The following is a 15,594-nucleotide window of genomic DNA, read 5'->3' as shown; positions in this document are numbered from 1 at the left end:
CCCCCGCCCCCCCGCCCCCCCGCCTCGGCCCTGCAGGGGCTGGATGGGCAAGTTGGGCGCGATGGCTCGAGCCCGGGCGGCGGCGGCGGCGGCCGGAGGCGGCGGCGCCTCCTCCTCCTCGCCCCGGCGCCGGCGGTGATCCGAAGGAGCGGCCGCGGCCCCCGATGAGACTGTTCGTGGGCTGGCTGTGCCTGAGCCTGGCGTCCGTGTGGCTGGCGCGGAGGATGTGGACGCTGCGGAGCCCGCTCACCCGCTCCCTGTACGTGAACATGACGAGCGGCCCCGGCGGGCCGGCGGCGGCCGCGGGCGGCAGGAAGGAGAACCACCAGGTACGCGGCCCGGCGGGGGCGGGGGCGTGGCGGCCGGGCCTTCCCGCGCGGCCGGGCTATTGTGCGGGGCTCCGCGGCCGCAGCCGCCGCCTCCCGCCCCCGCGGGCTGTCGCCCAGTCGCCTCGGCCCTTCGGAAAGTTTTCCCGACGTCTCCCCGGCCGGGCGCCGCCTCCGGGCCCCGCGGGCGCCTTTTGTTCCCGGGCGCGGGCGGAGCGCGGCCTCCCGGTCCTCCCCGGGCCCGGAGCCCCGCATTGTTCCCGGGCCGCGGGCGGCGGTCGCAGGCGCAGGGGCGCCCGGGGTGCGGGACCTTAGGGGCGGGCGCGGGGCCGCGGGCATCCACCGGGCACCGGGGCCTGCGGTCTGCACCACCGGGCCGAGCCCGTGACCCGCGCGACCCGCGGCCGCCGCCGGCCTCACCCCCACCTCCCACCCCGCACCCCGCACCCCAACCCTTGTTTGTCTGCTTCAATCTCTCAACATACAAAGGGCCATAAAGAAATGTAACCGTGCATCGTGAGCCTTTTTAAGTCTCTGGGCTTAAGCGGCTGACATTTTTCCCTCTGCAGTTAAATTAAAAAAAAAAAAAAAAAAAGGGTGTTTGACAGGTCCTCACACTCCCATCCTCCTGAGCCTCCCCCCCACCCCCTCCACTCCTCCCTAAGAGAGAGAGAGAGAGAGCGAGCTCTCCTTGCAACTTCAGTGTTTTGGTATCTGACCAGAAAGATGTGGTAAGAAGGAAGATGATGCAAGCTTTTCCTGGAAGGGATTTTTTTTTTTTGTTTTGTTTTTTGTTTTTTGTTTAAACAAAACAGAATTAGGCAGGAGTGAATTCTTTTTAGAGTTGCGGATCGTGAGCTCTGCAATGTGACCGGTTAGGGTGGTCTTTTCATGATAGTTTTGTGCCACTCCACAGAAGTATGTGTGCAGGTCAGCTGTAGAAGGAAGAGTGGAGGAAAATTTAAAAAAAAAAAAAAAAAAAAAGGAAAAGTGACATTTCATATTTGACCGTAATGTAGTGTGTGGTTAACCCTGCCTTCATTGAGAAGAGGCTTTCTAACTCTGCCAGAGTGCTGGCCTAGGATTGCTAGCGTCTATAGTACATCTTGCCTTTGCAAGGAGCAGGAAGCGATTATTCCCCATTTTGCGTCTCATCATTTTTCATAGATTTTTGTTTGTTTGTTTTTCCTGTGTTACAGCATTTATTATGCCAGGCGTTCGGAGAGTTTACACGTGAAGAATTATCTAAGGACTTAAAGCAATTCATTAAGAAAAGTAGCGGTTTAGTTTCTATCTAGTAATTACCGGTCACGGCCCCTTTTCTGTTTTTCAAGGAAATAATAAATTTCCACGAAAGAAAAAAATTGTTTTCTGTCGTGACCCCACAGCTCTTGCAATTTGTCAGGGAATCATGCCTATGGTATTGTTGGGAGTGTGTACCTAAAGTCAGTAGGTGATCTTAAGCTGTAAAACCACATTCTTTGCTGTGGGTTAATTGCTTAACACTTATCCTTCTCAGAGAAACGACTCTAAAGTACCGCAGTGATAATGTAGTTACCAAAATGTCACACATCCGTATGGATGGTGGTGTAAAACAATGAATTAGAAATGTCATTTTCAACAATTGGTAGAAAGAAGGTTCTGGGTAGGATAAAAAGGAGACTGATTTCCATTGATGTGGAATTATGGTTCGAATCTCTTAGCTGTAGGTGTTTATGATTCTTGTCTTGATTACTTCTACTATAACACACTTGATATGTTTTCACTGCTTGTAGAAAAATTGGTTATATTTTAAAAATTGAGAAGCTGATTAAGTAATTTGTTTTTTGTGGAGTGTAGTTAGAATATATATATATCCTTAGCATAGCCTCAGAATATCTCCTAACAGGGGATACCTTCTAATCGTGTACCTTTTTAAAACTGAATCAGTTAGGTTCTGAGGAAAACTAATACTGGTTTCAGATACTTCGTTTACTTTGTTTCGCTTCTGAGCTACTCAGGTATGTGTGTACACAGGTGTGCTTTAACCAGTTGGACTAACAGTTTGGCAGCTAAGTTCTCCAGGTGAAGACTAATCTGGTACTCTCTGAATATTTAGGGGGAGATTGGCTCTTTTCCATAGAATGATCAATCCAGACATTATTTTGAGATGAGACATTGACATTATGAAATATTGCCTATGAATAAAGATAAAAATGAACAAAAGAAATGTGTATGTAGAAAGCATGGTGAGATAAAGTGAAAGAGGACGCTGTCCGCTCTGCAGAGTGTCTGTTTATGGTTTGTTATCTGCTTTATATTGCAGCATCCTAGGTGTGCCTCATAAACTATCTCACTTATGAAGTAACTTAACACTAATATTCTTTCCCCCTTCAAATTTATAGTTTCATCTAAGGTTTTCTGGTGTTCATTTGGGTGTGTGGGATCCATCGCCAGCCACATCTGGTTCTTTTGGACTTGCATGAAAGTGGGGTTATGGATTTAATTGAACTGTACTTAGCACAAGTTTTCTTTATGGTTATTTTATTAAGAAATTATGGTGGAGGAGTCTGGTTAAAAGAGTTCTTGGGAAATGTTTATCATTAAAAATTGCTATTTAGTTACTATTGCCTGGAGGTGAAATATAAGGCTCTTTTGAGCTAAGGTTGCTCTAAAACTATAGTAGCAGCACCATTTTAATAACTTGGTTGGTGTGCTAGCTTCAAATCTGGGATTATTTTTTCACTTTGGGCAAGAGAATAGCACGGAAGGGCTTGTCTTGGAGCTGGGATATGGCTTGCAGGCCAAATTGGGCTCACTGACTTTTTTGTTATAGCCTATGAAGTCAGAATAGTTTAACATTTTTAAATGGTCACAAAAAATATATTTTGTAATATGTGACAGTTTCTTTTATGAAATTCAAATTCCAGTGTCCACAAATAAAGTTTTGTTGGCACAGCCACCACCTTCATTTACTTACTGTCTGTAAGGGCTTCCTCACTAACAATGGCAGACTTGATTGGTAGGTACTACAACCTACAAGCCTTAAGTATTTATTGTGTGTCCCCTTACAGAAAAAGAGTTTTCCCCAGAGAAAATTTCCAGCTTCCTTCATCAGCAGCACATTTCTTAATCACAGGTTGCACAGTGGGTAGTTTGACTCATTGGGAAGAAATAGAGCCAGGCAGTGAGAAACTAGATATGTCGCTTTTTGGTATGGGCAGGCTTAGAACTTAAAAAGAAGGTAGCAACAACAAACACTTTGGATCTAGTGTTTTTGATGCATTGTACCTAGTACTTAAAGTTAATGCAACTATTATGGAGCTATTGAAACTTGAAAGGGCCATTCAATAGTTTCTGAGTTGATAGAGTAGAAAAAAGAATTGTTATGGAACTCCCTGGAACGAGGCCAGGACAGTTTCTTCAGGCGATGCACTGTAAGGATTTTTAAGAGCACAGGTAACACTGGTTATCTGCAGTTAGTGAAGTTTAACTTAAAATTGCAAAAGTTTGTGTATAGTTATTTTTTCACCTTATATAACTTCAGAACTGTGTTATGTTACAAACAGTGATGGAATTTTTTTTTCTTTTTAAACAGTTATGGATTTAAGACAGAATTGAAACTATTGGTGTTTTGTTTTTGTTTTTTCCAAATGAAAAAAAATACTTGGACATCACAGTCATAGGTCAAAGTGCTGCTAATGGACAAATTCAGCCTCCTGTCCCCTCATTCCTCGTTTACCTTGTGGTGAAGGCTGACCAAAGTCAGGCATGAGTTAACAGTGCTAAGGAGCAGTTGCCAGCTTGCCAGATGGACAACTGATGGATTTGTATCCTCTTCTGAATTGCCTTCCAGAACCTGGAGGCCTTTGCAGCTGAATACCAAAGAGATTTTGAAGAGTCTCTTTCCTTGTAACCTGTGTTGAAGCCCTATATAAGTGTTTGCCTCAATTTCTCGGAACACTAGGATCTCCCTCTTCTGCTGGATATATACCAGGGGCCTTTATGTTCCCCTTTGAAGGTGCTTGAGGGCACCCTGGTAATTGCCAGTAAAAGACTGTTGTTTAGATCCTCTGAAGCTTTGTTAAAATTTTAGGATTATAAAATTCTAACAGTATTTGAAATGAAAATTGCCAATAATTTATTTATTAAATCAAAGCTGAAACAATTTAATGTAATCCATATGAATTGTTTCTCTCCATGGATGAGAGAGTGCTCTGTCACTCTACACATTAAAATCTCACATAAAGAGGTTGTTGGTTTAGGTTTGTGTCATTTGTGGAAAAATAATGAGTGGTTTGAATATTTACTCTTATGCTGTGCCTAAATGCAAGAAAGTGTCAGTGATTGAATGTCTGGACTGATAGGATTCATTGCAGAACTTAGAATGTAATTTTTGAATCCTTAGCTGTCAGGTTAATGTCATTAGGCTTGGTCTGACCACCCCCTGTAGTAGAAAAGATTTTGTGTTCATGGACCCCATCAGTGGAGCCTTTCCAATTGTTTCTAGTGGTACTAAATGCCTCAGGTCTTTGGTTACTCATTCTTTTTGAGAATGGCTGGGTGCCCAGACCTACAGTGTGGTTTTAAGGCATTCCCTTGAACTTCAGTTCTCTGACTGGCTTTTGTGGGCCTTGGACAGGAAGGGGAAGGAAATCAAGTTATTGTGCTTCTATTGTGTGCCAGACACTTTAATGTATCATCCTCTCTCATCCTCCTAACAACTCCCAGAGGTAGGGGGTGCACCCCCTTTTTTGATAGAAGATTGAGCCTGAGAGAGATGAAACTTGCTTATGAGACAGTTGGTAGGTAGCAGAGTTGGGTTTTGACCCCAGCTCTGTCTGATTTCAAGGCCCAGGCTTTTTCACCTTTTCATGGTATCCCTCCTAGGAAATCTTGTGTTGTCTGAGAGTCTGGGAAAGTAGGCTGTCTCCTTAATAGGAAACTGCCTCCACCCTAGTTGACCTCTGTGTAGACATTGAAGCTATGTAGCTATACAAAACACCCATTGGAGTTTTGCAGTTTGTGAATTAGACCAGGATGGGACAACTGTTCCAAACTTTGGCTTTAATTCAGTTTGTGCGTGCTTCGGTCAAGTTTAATGTTGAAAAAAAAATCTTTCCTATGATGTCTTTTTTTCTGACACTAATTCTCTGACACTGGCTGGGTGTCCTACAATTCATTTTTATTCTTTTTTTTTTTTTAATTTTATTTATTTATTCATGAGAGACACAGAAAGAGAGGCAGAGGGAGAAGCAGGCTCCATGTAGGGAGCCTGATGTGGGACTCGATTCCAGGTCTCCAGGATCACACCCTGGGCTGAAGGCGGTGCTGAGCTGCTGAGCCACTTGGGCTGCCCTCATTTTTATTCTGACACAACCCAGAGTTGACATCCATCCAGAGGTTTAAGAGGTTTAAGGGCTCTGTTGTACAAGACTGCCCTCCCTTCAGATGCCAGCTGCAGGTAATGGGTACACGGACTACCTATCCATGCTTCTGCCCAACTTGGTTACAAATTCTGGGATTTCCATAACCCTCCCTCAGGTTAGATAATTTGCTAGAATGACTCAGAAGTTAGGAAAATACTTATTTACTGGTTTATTATAAAGGATACAATTCAGGAAGAGCCAATTGGAAGGGGTACGTATTGCAAAGTATGGGCGGGGGTGGAGGGTGGCACAGAGCTTTTCTGCCCTCTCCAGGTGAACCACCCTCCCAGCACATTGGCGTGTTCAGCCACCTGGAAGCTCCCAGAACCCTGTTGTTTAGGGGTTTTATGAAAGTTTCATTACCTAGGCATGCATGGGTGATTAAATCATTGGCTCTTAGTGATTAAACTCAGTCCCTAGAGGTTGGAGGTGGGGCTGAAGGTTCCATGGTTTGCCACCACCCCCTCATCGTCATATTAGCATTACAGAAGATACTCAGAAGATCACTCAGGAGATTCTCCAAGGTTTTTATGAGCTCTGTGCCTGGATCTAGGGGTCTAGGGGATGAAGACCAAATATACATGTATTTTTTTTTATTATACCATATTGCCTAAAATCAGGAAGTTGGCTTTTTAAAATCACTTTCTAATTCCAACTCTACTACTGTGCTCATGTCCTTTGTATTTTGGAAGAAAAGAGATAGTACACTTCTCTTTGATTGTTGAGGAACTCAAAAATAAATTTAGAAAAACTTCAAATTTTTTTTTAAAATTCTGTGTGCTAAAAAAAATAAATAAATAAATAAATAAATTCTGTGTGCTTTTTTTTTTTAAAAGATAGATTTATTTATTTATTTATTTGTTTATTTATTTATTTGAGAGAGAGAGAGAGAGGCAGAGACACAGGAGGAGGGAGAAGCAGGCTCCATACCGGGAGCCCGACGTGGGACTCGATCCCGGGACTCCAGGATCGCGCCCTGGGCCAAAGGCAGGTGCTAAACCGCTGAGCCACCCAGGGATCCTGAAAAACTTCTAATTTTATCCCTCGGTCTAGATAAGGAAATATGATCTTATAGGATATGCTTTGAAGGAACGATTCATCCACCAAGATGATATAAAGATTAGGAGATGTTTGTGGGTTTTATCTGTAAGACCTGACCTGATACCATATTATTTTGATTAGTGAATACTGTCACATACATGTTCAGAACTCATGTCTACCTGATGTGACTGTTTATTTGTCTGATTTTTAGTATCTTACAGTCTTGTTGCAAGTAGGGAGAACACTGCTATTTACTGTACTTTTTAGAAGATTTCCTGGTTAGTTATCACATCCTACTTTGTACTTGGCATCAGCAGATGACTGCATGGCATAATTGGTTTGATTAGAATTTATTTAAAAGATTTCCTTACTTATTTGGATTGAAGAAAATTCAAGTAAGCTTTAAAGGAAGATGCTAAGATGACGTTTTTCCAGACACCAGTGTCCAGCAGAGGAGGCCAGCCTACTGTAAGTAGGGTGGGTACACCGTCCTTCCAGTGTGAACATTTAACGAGCATGATGCTTTGTTCTTGCCTGTGCACCTTGGTCTCTGTAGTCTTTGAGGAGCACATATTCAAAGAACTTACCTGCTTGAAAGTGCATGAGAGCCTACAGACAGGCCACCCAGTGCTGCAAGCTCATTACAGCTTTTCATTTAAGCTGAATTGTCTGAAGAGAGGAACTCTGGGGGACTGCCTAATGGTTGCAGGGGCCCCTGCATTGATTTTTCTATCAGTATCTCATCTCAGAGCAAGGGGACTGCTTATTTAAGCCCTGAACATCTTGACCAAGATCATAATCCCATTACTCGATTCCCTTGCTTCCCTTGGTTTCTGATTTTTTTTCCCTCCTCTGGAGTATAAGTTCCTGGAGGCCAGTGAATCCGTCTTTCATTTTCCCTAGACCACTGTTAAGCTGGGATAATTAGGAAACACTAATGAAATTTTCTGGGTTGGCCCATGTAGTCGTTTCCAGGCAGTGGTGATTTTGCCTCCCAGGAGACGTTTGGCAATGTCTGGGACATTTTGGGTTGTCATGACTGGGGGGAGTGCTCCTGGCATCTGATCGGTAGGGGCTGGAGATGCTGCTAAATATCCTGTAATGCATCGGACAGATCCTGTAACAGGATTATCTTGCCCCAAATGTCAGGAATGCTGAGGCTGAAAAACCATATAATTTAGTTGCTATCTAGATCAGATTATCATTTCTCTAAACACACCCAGTCCAGTTTACTTGGGCAGAATGGTCCTGCTTTCTTTTCTGAAAATGAATCTCAGACATACTGGGTAGACTAAAGAGAATCTTTGAACGAAACTTTGGTAAAACACATGCGCCTAGAATAGGAACCTAGATTAGCTGGAAGTGCTCAGAAACCCTAGGCTTCCCCTTTATCCAGAAGTTGTGAGGTGGTAAATGAAATGTGAAGCACTTGGCCAGGTGCCTTGTACAAGGTAGGTGTTCAGTCAGGCTTTGTTGCCTGCTTGTGGTGATGCAATTTTGTGGTGCGTGGGTAGATTTAACCACTGTTTGCAGAAGTGGATTTAAGCAAGGCCTTTCAGGGGCATTGGCTGACTCAGTCGGTGGAGCATATGACTCTTGATCTCGGGATTGTGAGTTCAAGCCTCATGTTGGGTGTAGAGATTACTTAAATAAATAAAGTAAAATAATAAAATAATTTAAAAAAGAAAAGCAAGACCTTTCAAAAACCTGAATTTTAGAAATTGACAGAAACACAGTGACAGCTCTCTCTGTGGTTATCCTTATATCCCTTCTAGGATTTTGTTAGAAACTTCAAAATCTGTTAGGCTGCCTGTGATTTTTTCTTTTCTTTTTTCTTTTTTTTTTTTTTTTTTTTAGGTTTTATTTATTTATTTATTTGAGAGAAAGAGCACATGTGCCTACGAGAGAGCATGAGCAGGGGGCAGGGTGCAGAGGGAGAGGGAGAAACTGACTCCCCACTGGACCCCACTGTAGAGAGCCTGCTACAGGGCTTGATACCAGGACCCTGAGATCATGACCTGAGCTGAAGGCAGATGCTTAACCAACTGAGCCACCCAGGTGCCCCTGTGATTTTTTTTTTTAAAGATTCATTTATTTTTAGAGAGAGAGTATGTGAGTAGGGGGAGGGGCAGAGGGAGAGAGAATGAGAGAAAGGGAAAGAGAGAGAAAGAGAGAAGCATACTCCCCACTGAGCATGGAGCCTGACATGGGGCTCCATCTCATGACCTGGAGATCATTACCTAAGCCAAAATCAAGAGTTGAATGCTTAACCTGCTAAGCCACCCAGGTGCCCCTAGGCTGCCTATGATTTTAACAATAATTCATTTGATGAACATTTATTGTTCATTGTATCTGTGCCAGGTTCTGAAGTCAGTCATTGTCCCTACCTTTATGAAACTTTCTGTCTACTTGGGAAGATAGACATGAACATACAGTTATGTATAGTTACTCACTTCAGTGGTCATAAATGTTACTGAGGAGATATATGGGATATAGGAAAAGGTATTTGAATGTGGGGGGGCGGGCTACCTAGTCTGCAAGTTCAAGGCAAACATACTTGAAGAAATATTTAGGCTTAGATCAAATTAATCAGGTGAAGAGAAAGTGGGTTGAGGCGATGGGAAATGGAGGGGACAGAGCAGACAGGTGTGAGACAGCCTTGAGAAAGGAGCCTCGCAGAAATAGAGGGATACAGTGTTGTGGCATAGTGAATGGCCAGGGGTTATGGATGGGTAGACAGTGTCATGAGGTAGGCTGTGGACACAGAACGGACAAATCGTGTAGGGCCTGGTAAGCCATATTGAGCATTTTGGATACTAGCTTCAGACTTATGTGAAGCAAGGTCTTGATGTGATCAGATTTGCATTTAAAAATTTGCATTTTTAAAGAGGTTTGCTTGGTCACTTAAATTTTCAGACTGCTTTTCATTTCTGGAAGATAAAAATGGCATCTACATTTAAATGTGTATGTGTATGTTAAAAACCCTTATTGAGATATAATTCACATACCATAAAAATCATCTTTCTAAGTGTACAGTTCGGTGGTGGTTAGCACAGTATATTCACAGAGTTGTACAGCCATCACCACTCTAATTTCAGAGCATTTTCATCACTCCAGAAAGAAACTCCATATCCATTAAGACACTCCCTTTGCCAACTGCAATCTACTTCTTGTGTCTGGATCTGCCTATTCTGGACACTTCATGTAAGTGAAATCCTATCCTTTGTGGCTTTTTGTGTCTGGCTTCTTTCCCTTAGCATAATGTTTTCAGAGTTCATCCATGTTGTCACATGAATCAGTACTTCACTGCTTTTTATGGCTGAATATCTTGTTTATCCATCAATTGATGGGCATTTGGGCTAGTTCCACTTTTTGGAGATTATGAATAATGCTGCTGTGGAGTTGACATTTGCATCCTGCAGATGGTCAGGAGGAACATGGATTTCAACCTTTGTCTTTAAAGAGGAGAGCTTTACTCCTTTTTATTTTGTAGCAATTCTGTTTAGTAAGCAGTTTCTTTTCTGAAACACTTGCTTGGCTGTAAAGGTTCAACCACATGTGTGAATGTCAATGAATTGAGAAAAATGCTGTTAAGAACTTGAGTTTTCCTCTTGGCACTTGAAAGCAATATTTGCAGTTAATGATGCCAAGTTCTGGAAGTCCACTGTTTTCTGTTGTCCATTACAAGTGAATGCCGAGGAATTGTTAGCTCCTCTGTTTCACTTGAATGACTTCTTGTCCACATTAATAGAGTGTACCTGATTGCCTACAACCGAGGTGATGGCTTTCATCCTGATTAGTCATTTCAGAGAATAAAAAATAAATAAAAGTCACAGTGGCCTCAGTATTACAGAGTTCAGAATGTGCACAGAAGGTCGTGAGTATAATAAAAAATGGTTTATGACATGTACTGGGGCATAACTTCAGGCACGATGAATATTAAGAATTAGTTAATGATAAAGCAAGAACATTTTCAGACCAAGGAAAAAAGTATAGGCAGTAAATATAAGAAGCTTCACAGCTTATCATGTACAGTAGAAGAAATGAAAATTGTTTTCAAGTCCAAGCAGTTTTGGTAACAGTGTTCAAATAGTGAATTAACACAAATCAGTCAACAGTTGGCACATCTGGTATTTAGTTTGGATATAGGTTTGTGAAAAAGATGAGCTAATCTTTGCAATTTTAATGTGCCTGTTTGCTTGTTTGTATTGGTTTCTAACTGGTTCCTTTTAATGTTAGTGTCAGGAATGTTACCCAAGATTTCATTCCACATTTAGCAAGCTTCAAATGACTGTAAAATTGGTCCACCAGTTGAGTAAGCTGTTACGGGACACCTGCTGATAAATGTCATATTTATCAGGGGGAAGCAAATTACTTTTGGCCAGTAGACTTTATTGGGAAAAAATTGATTGTTTCTTAGCAGATCATGGATTAGTAGTAACTGGTCAACCCTACAGTTTCATCATTGTAATTAATGGGCTTACTGTTATTTATCAGCCATGTTAGAGGAATCTCATTGCTGTTATTATAGGATTCTTTTGTGTGTCTGGTACTATATTGAGGATTTGCCTGCATTCCTTCTTTAATCCTCTCAGTAGATACCAGTGACAGGTAGGTATCTACTAGGATAGGTACATACCAGTGACATCTCTAGTCTACAGATGACTGAACTGAGGCTCAGTGACTAAGTGACTTCTCCAAGCTTGCACAGGAATGGTGGAGCCAGGACTTGATTGTGGAGCGGACCCTAAAGCTGGCCTACCCTACTATTTACCTTCCCCTTTCCTGGTACACTAACTCTAAATGAAAATGGAAAACGTATGTATTGTGGAAGATTAAATTTCATCCATGGTTGAGGTTCTTGGATTTTGCTCTCAAAAGTGCATTCTGGTTAGAGCCTGTTCCTGGGTATTTGGTTCTCTGGCCTGTTATTACTTTGTTTTCTCATTGATTGCAATGTGACCTTAAGTAACTTCTTAATCTTTCTCAAGAACATATTGCCCCTATTTGAGAATGTTATATGACCTGGTAAAGCACACCTCAGTATTTCTAAAGGCAGCTTAATCTGGTCACTGGAGTGTTAACTTCTGCTGCTTACTCTGCCATTGATGTGTTTGGTGGTTTTGAATTAAATCACTGCATTACATGATGGTTTCCTTATCTAAAACAAAGTTAATAATGCTAGTTTTGGCTTCTGAGACTGATTTTCAGTGAAGGAGAGGCCAACAGAGCTTTCCTAGATCTCAGAGTACTGGAGGTATAGTGACTGAAATAGTGGGCCAGGAGTCAGAACACCTGGATTATGGCCTAGCTCTGCCACCTACTAACCTACTAAGCTATATGATTCAGAAGCCTCTTCAACCTTCCTCTGCCCTCCCATCCCCTTAGGAGAATTAAATGAGAAATTATGTATGTGTAAGTATTTTACACTTTGTAGGTTATCTGAGTATAAAAGATGAGATTATCCTCAAAGTGCCAAGGGCCATGAGATTATGATATTTGGAAATATCACATTTGATTTAGTCTTCGGGCTTTTGTTTAGATGACACTTCAGTTGTGTATTTTCACTTTTTCTTCTTTTTTAGTGGTATGTGTGCAACAGAGAGAAATTATGCGAATCACTCCAGGCTGTCTTTGTTCAGAGCTACCTTGACCAAGGAACACAGATCTTCTTAAACAACAGCATTGAGAAATCGGGCTGGCTATTTATCCAATTATATCACTCTTTTGTGTCATCTGTTTTTAGCCTGTTTATGTCTAGAACATCTATCAATGGGTAAGTGAATCTTGTGTATTTTTTCTTTACCCTTAGGTTTATGAAAAAAAAAAGAGGAAAGTTGTTTTGTTGAAGGTGTTGACTGCCTCCGCTACAATATTTCTACTAGTTAGAATCCTTGACAGTGGGTCCAGTCTTCAGCCTTATGCTCCCAAGTGATGTTCATAATGCTGCTAATTTCCTGTGGGAGAGTATCAAGAACTGAATTCTTAACATAGCTGAAGAGTGAAATCTTCACCTTAAGCACACTTTCCAGGAGCAAGTTTTTTTGGGGGGATTTAATCAGCGCAGCAATGTGTGATGGCTTATTTCGAGTGAAGGGTCCAACATCTGTTCTTACATAATGTCTAGGCTCACCAGAATTTTTTTTTTCCGATTTTATTTATTTATTCATAAGAGACACACAGAGAGAGGCAGCAGACATAGGCAGAGGGAGAAGCAGACTCCATGCAGGGAAGCCTGATGCGGGACTTCATCCCAGGACCCCAGGATCACACCCTGAGCCAAAGGCAGTTGGTCAACCAATGAGCCACCCAGGGATCCCTCACCAGAATTTTTTAAACTTACTATGGAAGTACCTATCTCCAGAGTGGTTCTTTTGCATAAATCCATGGAAGAAGCTTTAGGAATATTTTTTATCTTTTCTTGGCCAAATTTTCAAGTATCTCCAAGGCCCAAGAATCTAGAATGCCAAGGGGAAAATCAGTAGGGCTCACTGTTTATGAAGCCTTTTTGGACAGCTTAAAGCCACTAGTTGGGCCCACTTTTTTCCCCCTTCAGGTTTGGAGCCAGATTCTCCTGAATGTCTGGATCCCCAATCTATCATCTGGTCCTTAAATATGTTTTTAGGCACCATGAGCCATTTCTCAAGATTTCTTACTTGATTTTCTTCATTGTTTATATGAAATTGCCTTAAGTTTGCTTCAGCAAACAGTTGTTATTTTTGTATTGGTAGTTGAATTTATACAACTTGGTCTGACATTTTGTTTCTGAAATTGGCTGCACCAAGTTTCTGTTCTATACCATTTTATTTTTCTTTGGAAAGCAGACAAGTCACTGTAGCAATCATTCTTATCCTTTATGGTGGCCTTTACCTCTTTAAAAATGACAAAAGGAAAAAAAATGACAAAAGGTAGGAATCCTCTCTTCAAATAGTATTTACATTCAACATTTCACATATAATTTTGGGTGATTTCAAACTGAACCACCTCTCTCCTTCACCCCCACCCCATCTCCAACTTCTGCCCCATTGGCTCCTGGTTAAAATTCCTTGATTTGGAATTTCGTGGTTTGGTCAAAGAGAAGCAATACATTTAATCAATCCTTTGGGTTCCCTTATCTATGGCTCTTACCTCCCACTCTCCCAAAACATGTCCTGTGTCCTTTTCTCACCTGAAAGCTTAATTTTGAGCCTGTTGGTACTTTGCTTCCATGATACGTTATTACCATAGATGGTTGTCTCTTTCTGAAATAATTATAGGCATACCTCATTGTATTGTTCTTCTCTTAATTGTACTTCACAGATATTGCATTTTTTAAAAAATATTTTATTTATTTATTCATGAGAGACCCAGAGAGAGAGAGAGAGAGAGAGAGAGAGAGAAGGAGAGAGAGAGAGAGAGGCAGAGGCACAGGCAGAGAGAGAAGCAAGGTCCATGTAGGGAGCCCGATGTGGGACTCTATCCCAGGACTCCAGGATCATGCCCTGGGCCAAAGGCAGGAGCTAAACTGCTGAGCCACCCAGGGATCCCCAGATACTGCATTTAAAAAAAATTTAATTGGAGTTCTGGGATAACCATGCATCATGCAAGTCTATCAGTACCATTTTTCCAGTAGCATTTGCTCACTTTGCATCTGTGTGTCATATTTTGGTAATTCTCACAATATTCAGACTTTTTCATTACTATATTATGATAATCTCTGATTATGCCTTGGTGAAAACTCAGGTGACAGCATTTTTTTTTTTTTTTTAGGAATAAAGTATTTTTAACTAAGGTATGTGCATTGCTTTTTTAGACATAATGCTGTTGCACACTTTATAGACCACAGTAGAGTGTAAACATAACTTTTATGTGCACTGGGAAACCAAACAATTCATTTGGCTTGCTTTATTGTGATACTCGCTTTATTGTAGTGGTCTGGGTATCCTGTACTGCGTGGTACCTTCTTTAATTAAGATGTTACTTATCAGACAAGAGGAAGGCCAAGTCAGGAGAGACATGATAGCTGCTTTCAGAGTTTATATTGTAAGGAAAATATAAGGAGGCACACCTCCTCTATAGATTCTAAATCTAGAGAGAACTTAGATTGTGGCCAAAGAACGGAGGATGGTTATTAAACACTAACCCCCGACTGTCCAAGGACATCACTAACTTTAGAAATTAAAGGCAAGGGGATCCCTGGGTGGCTCAGCGGTTTAGCACCTGCCTTTGGCCCAGGGCACGATCCTGGAGTCCCGGGATCGAGTCCCGCGTCGGGCTCTTGGCATGTAGCTTGCTTCTCCCTCTGCCTGTGTCTCTGCCTCTCTCTCTCTCTCTCTATGTCTATCATAAATAAATAAATATTAAAAAAAAAAAAGAAATTAAAGGCAAGTGAGGGAGTCAGACCTCTCCATAGTATGTGTTTGCTGGAAACTTTATATTGAGCTAGGTCAGTGTTTTGGTATTTTAAATGGGATAACTTTTTATTGTGTGGGACTGACCCACATATGTCAGGAAGCCTAGCTTTTCTGGCCTACCCTCACTAACTGACAGCATTCCCAATTCATCAGGACTACCCCCAGACTCTCTCACCTATAGGGCAGAGTTGGTCCTGGTTGAGAAACACTGGGCTTGATGAATTTTGATTTGATAGTTTTAATCTTTTTGTGGAGCCTTTGTGGCTCATGATTCTTGGGAATAACCAACTGAGCCTCTCAGTCACCCCTCTTTGGTGCCCTTAAATGTAGATAAATCAGATTACCTCCTGAGCTCTGACCGCAGATGACCTCTATGTCTAGAGTTTTAGGATTATCATGTCAAGGTTCCTTACATCCCAAGAAGTT

At 41.9% G+C, this 15,594-nt stretch overlaps 1 protein-coding gene across 3 annotated transcripts in view; it reads left to right on the top strand.

The window, feature by feature from the left end:
* The window catches only part of METTL9 (methyltransferase like 9), a 47,196-nt gene that overhangs the window by 2,190 nt on the left and 29,412 nt on the right, over positions 1 to 15,594 (top strand). For 2 of the 3 annotated variants that reach the window (XM_038540065.1, XM_038540064.1), the window contains exons 1-2: positions 42 to 329; positions 12,361 to 12,551. In XM_038540065.1, coding sequence (XP_038395993.1) covers positions 165 to 329; positions 12,361 to 12,551 — 356 coding nt within the window. In that variant the 5' untranslated portion in view covers positions 42 to 164. Of the gene's footprint in view, positions 1 to 41; positions 330 to 12,360; positions 12,552 to 15,594 lie in introns of those variants that run through there. The other variant, XM_038540066.1, reaches the window with a different exon arrangement.

Source organism: Canis lupus, chromosome 6 (genome assembly GCF_011100685.1).
Source record: "Canis lupus familiaris isolate Mischka breed German Shepherd chromosome 6, alternate assembly UU_Cfam_GSD_1.0, whole genome shotgun sequence".
In the NCBI taxonomy this organism is placed as follows: domain Eukaryota; kingdom Metazoa; phylum Chordata; class Mammalia; order Carnivora; family Canidae; genus Canis; species Canis lupus.
Note: the sequence above shows the minus strand (reverse complement) of the source record. Positions and strands in the feature narration are given on the sequence as shown.